Source organism: Triturus cristatus, chromosome 11, assembly GCF_964204655.1.
Source record: "Triturus cristatus chromosome 11, aTriCri1.1, whole genome shotgun sequence".
Taxonomy (NCBI): Eukaryota; Metazoa; Chordata; class Amphibia; order Caudata; family Salamandridae; genus Triturus; species Triturus cristatus.
In genome coordinates this window covers 1,047,815,165-1,047,832,997 of record NC_140594.1, presented here as the reverse complement: position 1 = coordinate 1,047,832,997, position 17,833 = coordinate 1,047,815,165, and the positions used below count along the sequence as shown (strand labels likewise).

Genomic DNA, 17,833 nt, shown 5'->3' with positions numbered 1-17,833 from the left:
TAAAACCCGAATAAAAACCACAAAACAGCATAAAGTGCACGGTGCTTGCTCTGTCTATCACACGGGCAAGGGGGTCATGGCTGGAGGACAAGTTTTCATGTTAGGGAAAGCCACTAAATGGTGGGCGATTTCCAACCTGAATCTGACTAAAACGAAATGATGCAGAAAGTTGGGACTGTATGTTAGATAATCTTGACAGCCTACATTAGAAGCAAGTATTAAATAAAACCTTACAGTTGGTTTCCTGCATTCGCAATCAAGCCGAACTTCACTCCTGTGATTCATAAAAATCTCTCTGATAAACAGCTTCCTAAGTAATGATACTTGGGAGGGATTGCTCCATACTGACATCTTAAATAATTTACTGTACAGCGAACTGATATAACTTAACCAGGGAATCTTCTGAGCATTATCCAAAGAAAGACAGTCAAAAATGATTGATTTTGTAAAACTGGCTTCATCCTTAGTCCATATGGAATGCCAGAGCAGTAATGGGTGAGATGCAACTGTATCTATAAGATACTGTAGCCCCACTTCTTTATGTATGATTTCTGAAGAAGCCGAGGTGGGTAGGTTGAGGAGACATTTGAGGAAACTATTTTCCTCCATCTGTAACACAGAACTATTGTGGTAACCCCAGATACCAGCCCCATATGTTGTGATTGATAAAACCCTTGCCTTATAAATTGTTGTCATCTCCTTGACCAGCCTAGAGACTAGTTTTGCAGAAAATCTAAAAATACCACGGGTGCTGCTATCCATTTTGGTTCTGATTTTGCTAATTTCACGAGTCCACGACCCGTTACCTGAGAAAGTAATGCCCAGGTAGTAGAAAGTATCAACCGTGGTCACAGGAGATTGATCCATAAAAAAATTCTGCTTTGTTTGTCCTGTGACCCGCATACCATAGTATAGGTTTTACTTTCATTGATAATCAATTTCTAGAGTCAATAAAATCACTAGAAGCATCCATTAAGTGCTGCATCCCCACTGGAGTCCTGGCCAGGAGGACCGTGTCGTCTGCATACAAAAGTACAGGTGTGGGGTGCCCAGCCACTTGGGGGGCATCAGCATGCACTCCTTGTAACGTCTCATCTACCCCATTAATAAACAAAGAAAAAAACACAACCTTGCCGAATACCTCGCTTAACTGCAAAGGTATTGGTGCATTCCCCCCGGGGCCATAACGGACTTTACTCCTCAAATCCTCATATAATCTGGCCAGAAAATAGATGATTGGCATGGGTGCCCCATAGGAGGCAAAGTGGACCAAAGGGAGGTGTTAAGGTGTGGCTATTATCGGTTATGAGATGATGAGAAGTTCAATTTGAATGTTGTACACTGATGAATAAAGACGTTGGTTACGAGGCTCCGTATTTGGCGTGTACTTGTACATGCTCCCGGGCTACGGAGGATAAAATAATTAGGTTAAAACATGCAATTTCAAGTGTTACCACCATTACTGAGCAGCAAATGAAGGATTTCATTATAGTTATTCCTGATGAAACATTGGTTCCGGTTGTAGAGCTGTCACTAGTAAGTGCAGTTCTCTAAGGTGTGTGAATTTCTGCTTTGCAATCTGATAAATGGCCCAGATAGTACAGATAGCATGGCCTGAACGTTTGGCACACTTTGCTGGCCCAATTATTAATACTTCATTGTTGTGCAGAATCCGCCTGAGGACCTCAAAGCCTGAGGTCCTCACAGGGAGTCAAGTCAGTTTCCAGTTAGCATGGTTGCACTGAGATAGAAAATGCAAACCATTTTAGCAAAGCACATTTCAATGAGTGCTGTTTAGCTGGTCTCAGTCCTTACTGAGGTGAAGTAATGCACAAATCTCCCCAAAAACATAATTGAAACACACCATGCAGGTGCATTTCCTTACAATAAATTAGAAAGGTAGCAGCTCTGCTCACACATCCCATTCTCCCAACATAATGGATATGGCTTTTTTTTGCTATGAATTCCCAAAATCGCACATCCCTGGCAGCAGGCAACCCCACAGCTATGCTCTGCCGCTAGGTGAGCAGCTCCACCGCCCTCCCCACAACTCACCGCCGCTTCGTTCCTTTGTCGCTTCCGGGTGTGTGAAGCCCGGTGTGACGCTCCGGTTCTACTCTGTTGACTCCAATCCGGATTTCCAAAAGGAATGTGGCGGCTCGTAGATTCCCTAGGAGACGCCGAGGATGTAGTCAGGAGTTGCCAAGCATAGAGCTTGATGGGCAATCCTGTTTATTGCTGCCTTTTGTTCCCTTTTTTTTTCTTTCTCTCTTTTGGAGGCGTCTTGGAGGAGGGAGATTTTGGCCTCGCTTATAACTCCTTACTGCTTGTTCTTTTAAAGCTAAAGAGGCAAGAAGCTTTATCTGGATTTAATTGTTCACCTGCCTTCATGGGACAGCTGTATTGAGGTGGAGCATCAGCTAGATTGAGGAAGTTGGCTGGCTGGTCCCACTTCGGACTTTGAGGCCACTCTGAAGCCACAACTACAGGGGACAAGTGGAAAGCACCTTGATGATGTTTTCTTTTCTACTTTTTGGGCATTAACAATTCCAGGGCAGTATTGAGAGCAACCAGGTTTCATACCAAGGGTAGCCATCTGAGGGTGCTATGATGAGCAGAGCATACTGCTAGTGGGTCGCTGGGTTGGTCAATCCTTCTCAAAATCCATTCAAGTTTGCCCTAAGCGTTAAAGGACTTTTACATCTATTATAATGGGAAAACACCTCAGGTTCGCAAACATTTTGATGAACTCAGATACTGCCGCTGGCCTCAAAACCAAATCACAAACCACTCAAAGGAAGACTTCATCAGCTGCAGCATGAGCAGAGCACAGTGTAAAATCACGTTGTGGCTCGACAGTTGCGGCTAGTCCCCTAAGCTCTGAGGAAGATATGGTGGACCAGAGGCTGGTGGCTGGGAATACCTCGTCAGCCTTCCAGCACATCTCGCAGGACCCTTCACAAGATGAACTATGCAATTTGTCCAATCCTGGTAGGATGACAGGAGAAGAAAAAGAGATGGCATTAAATGTAGCACTCACAAGGGGGGGAGAAAGAAAATATATTATTTCCTATGCACCACGATGAGAAGATTTTATAGCCTTAACCCAAGAGAAGGGAAAGGAATATCCACTTTTTTCTAAAGCTAAAGCGATACCAACTATGCCTCCGGGACCTTCCATAAATGAGAGATATGATCAATCTTCAACATCGAGCTCTACTGCCTCCATGCTAGAACATGCTGCTCTCATAGATTCAGCCCCCTCTCAACAGAATATTCTAACGGACTTGCAGGTTTCATCTCCATCTCCTACAATAGATCCAATGAAGCTGGCGACCCCACAATAGCAATCTCAGGACGCTACCTCAAGAAACTCAAAGACCCATCTTTCAAATTCAGATGCCAGTCAATGACCAGTCCATGCAATGGGATCTAAAAGCCATGCTAAACCTTAACTTAGACGAAATAAGAGATTTAAAACCATCACAAGCAACCGAGATTGCATCCCTGCATCTTTGCATGACGAAAATAGAGGAAGCAGTTGCAAGCTTCCGGTCTGGATGCAGGAGGCTGAGTCTAGGATATCACAAATTGAGGATTGAATAACTATACTGCAGCATCAAACAGATCTAGTCAGGAAAGATAAATTGTTGCTGGAAAATAAGATTGATGAACTGGAAATCATTTGCGATGCACCAACCTAAGGCTGGTAGGTGTGCCCGAAGGCTGTGAAGGGGCTCCAGTCATCCAATGGGTTGAGATATTCATCAAGAAAAATGTGGTACTGGAAATTTCAGGGGATTTGACAATCACGAGAGCTCACAGGGTACGAGCTCATCCATTTCCAAACTCAAATTTACCAAGGACAATCCTGGTTAACTTTGCTGATTACTGTATTAAAGAACAAATTCTTTCTAGAGCTATAAAAAGAAAACAATTTTCCACCAATGAAGTACCCTGTTGTAGAATTTTCTCTGATATGTCCGCAGCAGCAGCACGGCATCAGAAGGAGTTTGTGAAGCTCCTTTATTTATTTAAGGCTCAGAGTGCGCAGTCAGCAATAGCGCAACAGTCCAAACTCCTGGTGTTAGTATGTTTACAAACTTAGAAGAGACACAAGAAATCTTGCAATCAATTTCTATTCTGAAGGCCTAGAGGAAAGCGAGAAAGGGAAAAAGGGAAAAGAAAATAACAAAGAAAACAAAGGAAGAGATGTATTTTCATGATTCATGGGGGAGGGAGGGGGAGCTGGTCGTTCACTCAGGGTGCTTCAACATGGAACCAAACTGGTGCGTCATTCCTGGTGCTCTACCAGGGAGGATTGAGAGGGGTACTGTGGGCTATTCCCCGCCTTTCAGGGGTAGGGGGCAAGTTGAGGTAGGGTGTTGGTGGTGGGGAGCATGGGTATTAGAAAAGAGCAGAATCTTAGATAGGAAAGTCATGTTATTTAAGTTTTTATTTATTAGGCCTCTACATACGAGAAGGTCTTTCAGAAACGGGGGTTGGGGTTTTGTTTTGTTTATAAAGAAGTATTTCGGAAATGGGGGTAGAGCCATGTATAATCTCAGTCAATGTCAATCGGATATCTAATAGGAAAATGTATGGGGCTCTACTTAGGTGGCTGACTTCTTTCGCACCTCAAATTCTATTTTCTGAAATTACATATTCCTAATGATTATATAAAGGTGAATTATGCTTCTGCTGGGCTGGCCATAAGGGGCATTTCAATCTATTTTAGGCAATGGCTAAATTGGAACATTATACAGGTCCTTTTGGTCGGTGGATTTGGATCATAGTCGGAGTTAATAGTTAAGTTTTCAATCTTGTTAATTATTATGCCCGACAATAGACGACCCCAAATTTATTATAAAAATGAATGGCCTCATGAGAGGAGCAGTAGGTCCAATAATACTAGGGGGCGATTTTAACTATATACAGTATTTAGGATACCTCGAACAAAATAGAAATACAACTGAAGCCGAGCACTAAAAAAGTATTAGATATCATGATCCAAGACTATCAATTGATTGATCCTTGGCGCAAAGCCCATTTGGAAGTGTCTCTGTATACTTATTATTCCCGGCAATTCCAGTCTGCTTCACGCATTGATGAATTCCTCATTTCTCATTCTCTTAAGTGTCTTGACTCTCAAATATGGGCAAACTCCTTCTCGGACCATTCTGCTGTCAGTGTCAAGACTGAACTAGACGATTGGCGAAGGGAGAGATCCAGGTAGCAGATGGATCGTCTCCTTCTCTCCAATCAGGAACGGTTGATAAAAATGAAGATATGGATCAAAGAGTTTTTCCAGATCAATAAAGGCACCGCAACACTTTTTTCTGTTTGGGGTGCGTTTAAGGCAGCTACCCGTGGCCAGATGATCGCTCAGGCCACTGCTCAATCCAGAGGGCTCATATTTGTGAACTTCAACTTGCAGTTGATGCCGCAGTACAGCTGAGGCAAAGGTCTCCAACTGAGCGAACTACTATAGATCTGCAGCGGTCCAGCACTAAACAAGAACTGAGAGAGTTTTTTACGCTCTAAGAGATTAACAGCTCGCACTCGTATCAACAACGAGTCTTTGAGGAAAGCCAGATGGTGGGCAGGTTTCTAGCTTGGTCATTTAGGGTGAAGCAGGAAGCTGCCTTAGTTACTGAAGTACAGCAACCTAGGCCGGGGCTCTAACATCTGTTAAGGATGAGATTGCGCAAATATTTCTTGCCCATTATAAAAAAACTTGATGCAACCAAATATTTGGTTTCCCAAGAGGCTATACATTAGTATTTTATAGACATAATTTTACCCAAAATATCAGGCATTCAGGCAGAGGAACTTGTGGCCGATATTACAGCATCAAAAATTCGCCAAGTTATAGCCTCAATGCAATCCAGGAAGGCCTGTGGGAATGATGGGCTTCCATTAGAGTTTTATAAAGTCTTCCACGTAGAGCTGGGTATGTTCCTTGTGGAACTTTTTAATGCAGTGAAGAATGGGGGAGAGGTCCCCGGAGTATTCAAGGAATCAATAATTGTAAGTTTTGCTAAAAAGGGAAGGATCCTTGGGATGTCAGCTCATTTAGACCTATCAGCCTCTTAAATTCCGATGTAAAAATCCTAATGAAAGTATGGGCCAATAGAATTTCGCCTGTCACCCAGAAGATTATTCACAAAGATCAGACTGGCTTCTTGCCAGGACGGCAAATGTCTTCAAATACCGCTTTTTAAATACATGCTATTGATTTTTTTTAATACTAATCAAATCTCTGCCTTTATAATGATGCTTGATGCTGAAAAAGCCTTCTATCTTATTTATTGTGAAGCCCTTTTTTTTGCTCTTAGGAGGGTCGGATTTCCCAGCATAATTATAAATATGTTATATAATGTATACCAGGGTGCACAGGCTCGGATTTTGCTGTATTCCAGTATAGTCGGAACTATAGATATAAATTGGGGCACTTGTCAGGGCTGTCCCTTGTCGCCTGTACTTTTTACTTTTTTTATCACGCCATTGGCAGCCAGGATAAGAGCTAACCGGGGAATTAAAGCCCCAATTGAGGGTATGTCTACGCTCAAGTTATTTGCAGGCAATATCATTTTGTATATTAAACCAATTAATTAAATCTAAATGCAATTCTCGGTGAGTTTGAGCAGTTCTGAGCTATCTAAGGGTACAAAATTAATCATAATAAAACTGAAACTCTGCTGTTTAATATCTCAGCAGATAACCTCCCAGCTAATTTTCAACGCTTGCCGGCATTGACCAACCTGACTAGATACTTGGAAATGTATGTAACTAATTCTTATGCTGAATTGAATTATGAGGTCACGCTGAAAAAAATATGAGATCTACTGGATAGATGGTCTCTTCTACCTCTTACTCTTATTGGCTGGGTAGCTATCATCAAAATGTCAATTTTGACTTTATTACTTTTTTTATTCGTCAATATCCCAATAAAAATGAAGTTACCCTATTTTAAGGAGCTGGATGTTACTTTTCAACAATTTGTTTAGAACAAAAAAGGCACCCAAAGTTAAATACCCAGTTCTACGAATAAATCAGGGCGGCCTGGCTTTGCCCCAGATACGTACATATTATGTCGCCTCCCTCCTCGACTTCATGGTTCGTATACTGGATTCAAGTGCATTGCTAAATGATATTTTTATTGATGGAATGGCAAAGGAAGCGGGATCTCAGCTTCCGGTCTTCGTAAAAACTGCTAAACTCCCTAAAAATGCTAGGTCCTAGACTCCAGTCCCTCTATTCTACCAACACTTTGGAGGCTGGATAGGAATATTGGCAGTTAAAGGAATACAAAGACTCAGGTTTGCATATCCAGCCCAGTCATTTAAGGTTTTGGAATGCCAGAGATTTCAGAGAGTTGAGTCATTTCCTGCTGTGGGAGGGATGTGTCTCACCTAGCAGGAAATTCTAGCTAGATCTGGGGATCATAGTAAGCCTTTTATGGGGGGGTAATATAAACTGTCCATCTCGTGAAGAAATATTGTCTTCCCACCCGCCCCTGTCAATCACCATTAGCAGCAGCTCTTTTTAAAGCCAGATTGAGTGGGGTAAGCAAATGGTACAGATTTCTGCAGAGTCAAGGGGAAAATCATCTAATAAAGGATTTCTTGGCCAATTTTCTTTTTGACAATACAGTGCTCCTTTTCCAAGGTCGAGTGGCAGAGGATTACGCAACTTGGGGATAAAGCCTTAAGGGCTGCAAATTTGAAGCGTATGTCTTTTCTCTCACACTGGCTAGCGTATTACACCCCCAAAGCCCTCCACAAAATGTATCCCGAATTGGAACATAAATGTTTTCGATGCCAGCAGGAAGATGGTGGAGACTTAATCCATACATACTTTTTTCACCTGTCCATTGTTGGCTCAATTCTGGGGAAAAATACTTGGTTTTCTTAGTGGAGGCTTACATTGCCAAGTCGACCGCGAGCCTGCAGTGGCTCTTCTTGGCTTGCCAAAACAGAAGTTAACTTCTTCAAATACTAAAGCTAAGGAAGCCTTTATTTCAATCACCTCTTTGGTGGCCCGATCCTTGATTCTGCAGAACTGAAGAACTAGAGTTCCCACATGTTTAGACTGGCACAAGAAAATGATCCACACAAGTAAATTTGAAGAGGCTTATGAAAACAAAGGTTGGTGCGACTAAAAGGTCTACTAGGATTTGGAAATCTATGGGACAATTTTAAGACATTACTGTTATTTAGATATTCAAAATGCTTTAAAGCTTAATCTGAATGTACTGATGTTCTACTGCACTTTGTTGTAGGCAACGCGTTATTTAAATCTTTCTAAAACTCCATCTAAATCCATTCTTATGGTATTGCACTTTATCTCTGGTTAAAATGCACTGTTGTCATATTGCACCGTGTTCCATTTTTTATGAAGCTGATTGATCCTTTTGTCATTGTTTTTCCTTATTTTTCATTACACCCCCTTTTTCTTCATTATCGAAGGAATATTATAACTCATCATGTACTCTAATGAGCTTTTGTCTCTCTTTTTTCTGCTCAATAAAAAAAAACACACGTACCTGCCTTTAGACTTACCCTGCTTTCTTTCCAGCCAATTGAAAGTATATCCTAAAAACAGCTCATGCATAATCAAAATATTTTAAGCATCTCTGACGTCATCCTCGTGCTCACATTATTTTATTTTCAGGTACTGCTAGGTGATCAAATGTTATGTTCGGCACCTCATAAAAATAGCAATCATTCAATAATATACAGTAGTAAGAGTGATAAAATGTAGCAAGCTTTTTTATGGACACTTCGTACAAACGTTGCCACCTATCCTAAAAGGATAGCACATATTGTGATAAAGTACGATGCATTATACCATTCGAATAGATGAACTATCATTTACAAGGACTGCAATTTCAATTCGGCACTTACAGCTTGTTCGTCCTCCAAGAAGTGACAGTCAGCAACATGAGTTTCTGATTTAGAGCAGTTTGTTTCCTTAATGACGAATTCCACAAAATATGATAGATCAACCTCAGACTGAAAGAGAACAAATGCATTTGTCAATGATAATCAAATGAGGGAACCCATCTAATGTACTAGTCAAAATGTATAATTTTATTAAACTATATTGCGAACAATTTGTAAAATGGCACTTATCCACCTTATACATTGCCCTTTAGTGAGGACCCATATTTCCCTTATTTCACTGTACAATGGTGGTACCTACCCACATCTATTATGGGAATGATCAGTAGAGCTGCTGTAGTGAAATGGCAAACTTTCATTGCAATTATAAAACCCACATTTAAGTTCCCTGTAACTAAATCACACATCCTCCATTGTGTCTCACAATATGACCTGCCAGAAGGATAATTCAGAGAGGTAAGTGCTGACAACCTAATGTTAAAATAAGAATTAGTAACACTACCTCTTTAGAATATCCAGAAATAGCAAAACTGATGTGTCAAGTGCATAAGGAAAAAACAGTCTTGATGTTTTGCTGTGCTTGGGCGATTAGGTGTGCCAGCTTTGGAATAATTAGTTATCTTTAGAAGTACATAAAAATAAAGCCATTTTAACTTTCATTCTCAATGTGCAAATTAAGTCTTCCTCTTTTAACAATGTATACATGTGAGAAATTGGGTTGTTGGTTGAGTGAGCTGTTAACCCTGCTCAAGCAACAGCCACAATCCCTTCCAGGATGAACCACTAAAGTCAGTAAAATAACCTGTGCTTAATCCTCTGGTACATTGGTATAAAGCAGCCAACCAGATCAGATGAATAAATACTTTAATATGCAAACAGCAGCATGCCGGCGCTGCCACAGAGTAGGGGCAGAATTCTTGCACATGTTTTGGAGCTGTCCAGGCATAGAGAGCTTCTGAAAGGAGTTAACTACGATCACAGCAGAAGTGATTGAAAAAGAGATAGAAAATACTCCTGATTATTGCCTACTGCACTGGTTTCCCCACACCGCTAAGAATAAAGTAAAATGTAAATTCCAGGACCTCGGCTTGGTCTTGGCCAAAAGGGATATTACCAGCTATTGGAAGGCGAGGGATGGTCCTTGAGTGACTAGGTGGAAAAAAGAGTTTATAAAATGGGCTGAATGCGACGGATCTGTCTGAATGCAAATAGCTAGAAGGACGGGGAATGAGAAGACGTTGGAGTCAGTTAGAGCATGGGCAGCGCTGCTGGACTTGTTAAAGAACCCCGTAAATAGAAAAAAGGGGGACCAGGGGGGAGAGATCCATGATCCAAATGGCTGATTCCTATATCCAGAATCTAACAAAAGTAGCATGTACATGATCGACGTGCCCCCTCTGATGGTACGTAAGCTGACTGAAGGTATACTAGGGATCAATGACTATTGAGCCGAAGTCCCATTGAATTAGCTGGATAGTGCAATAACTACTGTAACACGCATGGGTGGGAGGGTCGGGTGGGGGGGACAGTTGGGGTTAGTTTACACAGATACACAGGAATTGTGGAATAGCAATAAGCAACTAAGTAATTATCCTGTTACTAAGTAGACTAGGACACCCTTGCAGTTAATTACCGGAAGCGGATTATTAGACTACACTGCTAGCCGATTTATTCTAGATGTTTATACTTTTTAATACCATAGGGAAGATTAGACAATTACATCCAAAATTGTGCTGGAACAAAGTGTTTTTGAGTGTCAGAAAAGCCTAATAAAATGTGTTTACAAAAAAAATAAAAAAAGTGGAACAAAGCAGCCAAGATTAGCTTAGAGCAGCGGCGGTCCGCACAGGGTACTCTGTGAGGCAGCGAGACGGGGGCGGGTGGGGGTAGTGGAGTGTGACATGTGACGGGAAAGTTGAGAGTAAATAAATAAATAAATAAAAGCACTTAACCCCTTCGCTGCGGCGGGAATTTCGCCGCAGCGCTGGGGGGTGCGGGGGGGCAGTGCGGTGGTGCTGTGCTCATGACGGAGCCACTCCGTCATGAGCCACGGTTGAGCTGTGCTCATGACGGAGCGGTTCCGTCATGACTCCGCCCAGTTGCGTTGTCCCCCCACCCAGGCGGGGAAACAGCGCCGCGTGGGTGGAGCGGCCGCCAACGGTCGTGGCATGACGGAACCGCTCCGTCATGAGCACACGGCAACCGTGGCTCATGACGGAGCGGTTCCGTCATGAGCGGGGAAAGGGTTAAAGTAAGTGATTGTATTTATTCATTTCTTTACTCTCAACTTTCCCACTGTATGTCACACTCCACTACCCCCTGCCTCGCCGCCCCACAGTGTTCCCTGTGCGAGCCACCACTGGCTTAGAGCCTACATGGAAAGCAGTTATGCAGCACACAAACAGGAATAAATGAAAAGACAACACAAGAAAAATCTCACACCAATTTAGAAAAATAGAGTACATTTGAATAAACTGTTTGACACCAAAATGTCAAAAATCCAATCAGTATAACTGGACTTATAAATTGTTAAAGTTTAAGGTAGAAACTAGTCACAAAAAGCACCAACTGCAGGCATCTAGTCAGGCGAGAACAGATCAAAATTAAAAAATATGTCCGACCGTCGTGGTGCACAATTCGGATACAGGAATTGGATTGCCCTCGTCATTGCTTACTTTTGGAGTTAGAAAAAAATCAAACAAAAAGTGCTTCAGATGTAGAAATTTAGTAGGGAAAAGTTTTAACTACAATGCACCCTGCCATTTGCACTACTTAACGCCTACATTAGTGGTGATATATGTAATAAAAGGGAATTTTAAGGTTTGGCAAGGGTTTTATTTTGCCAAGTGGGTTGGCAGTTTAAAGCTGCATTCAGGCTGCAATAACATGTTTTAAGGAGCTATGTTTTAAGGGGTTGCTTAAGTGGGTGTCACAATAAGTGCTGCAGACCCTCTAGTAGCATTTAATTTACAGGCCCTCGGTATACGGTACACCACTTTATTCAGGACTTAAATGTAATATGCCTATCAGGTGTAAGCCAATTTTAGCACGTTTTAGGGAGGGAGCACAAGCGCTTTGGCAAATGTTAGCAGTGGTAAAGTGCACAGAGTCCTGATGCCAGCAAAAACAAATTCAGAAAAATCAAAGGCCGAAGGCAAAAAGTTCAGGGAAGACATGGCTTGGCAGTTCGGGCTGGACTGTTCCAATGAGGCACAGGGTCAGACTGATTTGCATATGGCCATGTCTGAAGTGGGGTGGTGGAGTGAGCTAAAGAATGATGATGGATTAAACCCCGATCAGTTGACTGGGGGTGAGTGTTTGATTTGCTCTTACGCTCCAGCCATCATACCCTTTGGTATCGCTTTGTTCGCCCTAAGTTGGCAGGGTACGCCCAGACGTGGGTCCCTTGCTCACTTTGCCACTGGATTCAAGATAGCCTGGCTAATGAGGGTTATGAACCCGAAACAGGTCCCAGGATGCTTGTTTCCAGTCCAGGGAAGACATGGCTTGGCAGTTCGGGCTGGACTGTTCCAATGAGGCACAGGGTCAGACTGATTTGCATCTGGCCATGTCTGAACTGGGGTGGTGGAGTGAGCTAAAGAATGATGATGGATTAAACCCAGATCAGTTGACTGGGGGTGAGTGTTTGATTTGCTCAAACGCTCCGTCCATCATCCCCTTTGGTATCGCTTTGTTCGCCCTAAGTTGGCAGGGTATGCCCAGACGTGGGTCCCTTGCTCACTTTGCCACTGGATTCAAGATAGCCTGGCTGATGAGGGTTATGAACCCGAAACCGGTCCCAGGATGCTTGTTTCTGGTCCAGGGAAGACATGGCTTGGCAGTTCGCCTGGACTGTTCCAATGAGGCACAAGGTCAGACTGATTTGCATATGGCCATGCCTGAACTGGGGTGGTGGAGTGAGCTAAAGAATGATGATGGATTAAACCCCAATCAGTTGACTGGGGGTGAGTGTTTGATTTGCTCTTACGCTCCAGCCATCATACCGTTTGGTATCGCTTTGTTCGCCCTAAGTTGGCAGGGTACGCCCAGACGTGGGTCCCTTGCTCACTTTGCCACTGGATTCAATATAGCCTGGCTAATGAGGGTTATGAACCCGAAACCGGTCCCAGGATGCTTGTTTCCAGTCCAGGGAAGACATGGCTTGGCAGTTCGGCTGGACTGTTCCAATGAGGCACAGGGTCAGACTGATTTGCATATGGCCATGTCTGAACTGGGGTAGTGGAGTGAGCTAAAGAATGATGATGGATTAAACCCAGATCAGTTGACTGGGGGTGAGTGTTTGATTTGCTCTTATGCTCCATCCATCATACCCTTTGGTATCGCTTTGTTTGCCCTAAATTGGCAGGGTACACCCAGACGTGGGTCCCTTGCTCACTTTGCCACTGGATTCAAGATAGCCTGCCTAATGAGGGTTATGAACCCAAAACCAGTCCCAGGATGCTTGTTTCCAGTCCAGTGAAGACATGGCTTGGCAGTTCGGGCTGGACTGTTCCAATGAGGCACAGGGTCAGACTGATTTGCATATGGTCATGTCTGAACTGGGGTGGTGGAGTGAGCTAAAGAATGATGATGGATTAAAACCAGATCAGTTGACTGGGGGTGAGTGTTTGATTTGCTCAAACGCTCCGTCCATCATCCCCTTTGGTGTCGCTTTGTTCGCCCTAAATTGGCAGGGTATGCCCAGACGTGGGTCCTTTGCTCACTTTGCCACTGGATTCAAGATAGCCTGGCAAATGCACATTTCAGGGGTGCAACGGGGTGTCCTTTTGACACCCTGGCACTCTTGAAATTGCATTCTCAATTTGCGATTCTCTAATTGAGAATCGCAAATTGAGAATGTCTTCCCGTTCATTCCTATGGGCCTCCTAGCACATAGGAATGAATAGGAAGGTATTCCTTATTTTCGAATCTCAATCTGTGATTCATAAATAAGGAATATGTGGGAGTCGCAAAATATTTGCAAATACCACATACATTGCATTTTGCGATTCTCAAATTGCAATTCGCAGAAAATCGCAATTTGAGATTCGCAAAACTGTATTTTGTTACATATGGCCCTTAGTCAAAATACAAGAAAGGGGGCATTTATCTCTTTCCAAAAGGCCCGGCTATTACTTGGTATTGCAGCTGCTCAAAGAGCGTCCCAAGCTTCCTCCCTTATGCTTTGTAGTTTGGTGTTACTTGGCTCTCTATACTGCTTGGGCAGACTATGTGTTTGTGAGGGCTGCTTGTAGATTTTTCAGGGACCGAGTACAAGCAGCATCAAACCAGCGAGGGACAGGTGCTTGACTAGAGTGTGTAGGGCAAGTGATTAAACTTTTTATGGAACCCAATATTGCCTCAAAGGCCCTTATTTATTAGTCATATTAGATAAGGATTATTATTTAGACATGTCAGTATTTCGGTTTTCCTCTCTGCTATTACCCAAGGGGAAAAAATGCTATTAATTGATTTTCTCCCACTTAAGTTTATAACAGTACCTTGGCCCTTATGTGCTTGGCGACCAATTTAAAGATGCCTGTGAGGGAGGAGTGATCGCTAACGTTTGCCCAGTTGGTTTCTATGTGCGTAAACTGGTCACTGAACCCCTCTAAGGCTTGAATGAATTCTATGCTTGAGGCATTATTCAAGTTCCCAAAGGTCTTTTCCAGTTGCTCTGTCTCTGGGTTGTTTTAATTCAATATAACTAGATTCCTCATTATTAAAATTCAGTTAAGCTCATTCCCATGTTACAAAAGATAGAGGAGTTGAGGCAATAGAAGACTACACTTGCTAACAATGTTATTATGGGATGAAAGCATGATATTTGTAATGGTGCAAAGAACCTTGGAGTACAGCCCCTATCTGCTCCAAATGGAAAGATTTGCACGGCAAAATAGCAGACAATGGTTCAGCACTCAAAATTAGTAAACATATTGTATAAAGTGCATAAAAAAATTCAGCAAAAGTCTTTTCATTAACAATCACAGTAATCACAATGCATATGTATGCAATTAATAAATAAAGTAGATGTTGTGGTTTTCTTTCTTCATTCGTTCTTTATTAATTTCTTCTCATGAAAAAATACATCAATGAATAGGAGATAAAATCCAGTAGCTGACACGTTTCAACCACACAGAACTTCTTCAGGGCTTTAAATTATGCATGAGATTCATCACAGCTTTGATATCTACTCGCATTTAAAACATCCAAGTCTTGTCAATCCATGGAGTATAAGAATTAGAATACGCTTGTTTTTCTATCATGTCACATTCATGTTGTCTGCTTCCAGTTATATTATATCCTGGTTGTCCTCTAAACCACATCAGTCTGCATTCCCCAACTTCTGCCTTAATCCTGCGATGTTCCATATCATGAACTTAACCTTCACATTGTCAGATATCTTTAACCCATTCTCGCTCTGATTCATCAGGTCTTTTTGATACAACTCCCTTCCTTCAAACAGATTGCCATACCTTCAGTCACAGACTTCCAGGCCTTCCAGAGGGGCAAATCTATTGTGAAAGCTCTGTCCAACAGTCGTGTAGGGCCTTGGGCTCCACTGACTCCAAAACCCATACCTTCTGGCTAGTTTGGAGCTCTACCAGAGTGGCCTTTGGGTTACACAAGAGTTTCATGACTCCCTGGCTAGCTTCCAGGTTCTCAGAAGCCTTTCTGAGGGCTAGCATGTTACTAACCACATCCCAGGAGGTGTGGGGGAAGATTGTTCTGAATCTTCCTTCACAAGACTGAGAGGTCCCCTAACAGGGTATCCATACAGAAGTGTGAATGGGTTAAACCCAACTCCCTTCTGTGATACCTTCCTGTAGGCATAGATCAGGTATGGCAAGATGACATCCCATTTCCACCTCATAGGCTCAGGCAGGCCCATAATCATGCATTTTAGGGTCTTGTTGGATCTTTGGAGAACTTGTAGGTTACTCCACACTCTTCCCACATGGTCTTCTTGTAGGCAGGCATGAAGTTTGTGCCCCTGTCGGGGTCGGGTACCTTTTTTGGGGGAACCCTACTGGGGTGAAAATCCCAATCAGGGTCCTAGCCACTGCAGGTACAGTCACATACCTCAGAGGGATTACCACTGCATATCTAGTGGCATGGTCCACCAAAACCAGGATAAACATGTTGCCTAAGGCAGTTTTGGGGTTCAAGGATCCAACAATGTATATGCCCACTCTTTCAAAGGGGGTGCCAATGACAGGTAAGGGATTCAGGGGATCCTTAGGCTGTTTCCCTGTTTTCCCAATGGCCTGGCAGGTGAGACATGCCCTGCAGAATAGCTTTATCCAGGGCCTATAACAGTGGGAGACAAGACTGGCAAAGTTCTTGTCCTGTGCCAGATGTCCTGCCAGGGTATTTTATGAGCCAGTCCTATTAGGAAGCCCCTATATTATTGAGAGACCACAAACACACTGGCTGCCCCATGCACAAGCGCCTTAGGCTCACTATACAGGAGGTAATTCTTACAATAGATGAGCTGATCTCCAGAGGTGTCACCAGCTGCCTGGGCTTTAACTTGCCACCTCACGCCCTCTAGGGTTGGGCACTCCTTCTGTGTCTTATAGAACTCTTTACTGGTGGCCCCCCTACTTGCCATTCAGCAAGCTCCGTCATGTCTCCAAGGGAGGCAATGTCCTTCCTGGTAGGCTTCAGGGTGGCCTCCTCAGGCTCACCATCCTCCTATACTGTGGAAGATTCAGGGCCTGCTCTTCCCTTCCTTGACAGCTGCCTGGACCATTCTTCCAGGCTCAGGTCTCCTTGACTCTCCTACTGGGCAGCTATGGACCTTGTGGACATACAGACCCATTCAGGTAACCCAACATTTCTGGGTGTGATCTGAGCTCCACTTCCTTCCAGGAATTGTGCTCCAGATCATTCCCAAGCAAACAATCCACAGGCATGGCAGGGCTCACAGCTACCCTAAGAGAACCTGATAGTCCTCCATTAAAAGGGAAACAGAGCCAGTGGATAATAGCTATCCCAGTTGTCTGCTACTACAGCTTTGTAGAATGTACTAAGTATCACTTGCTCTGAGGTCCCCAGATGGCATCTGACAGTTGTCATACTAACTCATGTGTAACTCAGAGACTCCAATCTCTTTCCATTGATGGTGACCCACTGCCTGTACTTGGAAGTATTTGAAGGCATGTGTGCTATGGACACCATCTCTTTGCCACCTAGGGACACTAGGGTAACCGGAGCTGTCTCTCCCACAATAACTGTGGCCATCTTCTTCCCAGGTGCTACATTGGCCAACCCAGGGGTAAGCCCACCACTCAGGGGCTCATGGCATCACCCTTGGTATGCCAACACTGGAAACACTTAGGCAAACTTATCAATGTTCATATCTGCAAATCCTTTTCTCTGGTCGGAATGGGGCTGGGTCCCTTTCCCCTGTGAGTTAGTTCGAGGGTCTTGAGAGAACTCCTTCCTAGTTATCGCTCTCCCCTCCGTTTTCTGGTGGGAACCCTAACCCCCCCTTTGGGGGTCCCCCCAGAAGCCTTCTTGGTCACCCTGGTACTGACCCAAAAGTCTGTAACCTTAGTTAGCTCCCTGGGTCAGTGAGCTCCCTGTCCACTAGGTGCTGGCACAGGCTCTGTTAAACAAGTATTGAGCATGTGCCCCCTAAAGATTAATCTGTACATTCCAACATATGTGTCAACTTTACTGCCCCTCACACAGCCATGCAGTGCCTTGCTAGAATATTCCAAGCACTCCACCGAAGAATGATTTAGAAATTTGTGGCTATCCCACAACCTCTTACAGTACTTCTCGGGGGCCAATCCAAATTTAGTGACAAGAAGGGTGACTTTCACCCTATCCCTCTTAGGATTTAAAGATGTATTGCAAGCATCCCCGTTTTAAAATCACATTAATAGTGCACTTCATCTAACATGTTTTAACAAGCT

General features: G+C 43.4%; 1 protein-coding gene across 1 annotated transcript in view; it reads right to left on the bottom strand.

Annotated features, from left to right (window-relative positions):
* The window catches only part of LOC146785923 (fetuin-B-like), a 196,654-nt gene that overhangs the window by 130,994 nt on the left and 47,827 nt on the right, over positions 1-17,833 (bottom strand). Inside the window, exon 5 of the mRNA XM_085635321.1 lies at positions 8,910-9,017. Within this exon, the coding sequence (XP_085491447.1) occupies positions 8,910-9,017 (108 nt within the window). The remainder of the gene's footprint in view (positions 1-8,909; positions 9,018-17,833) is intronic.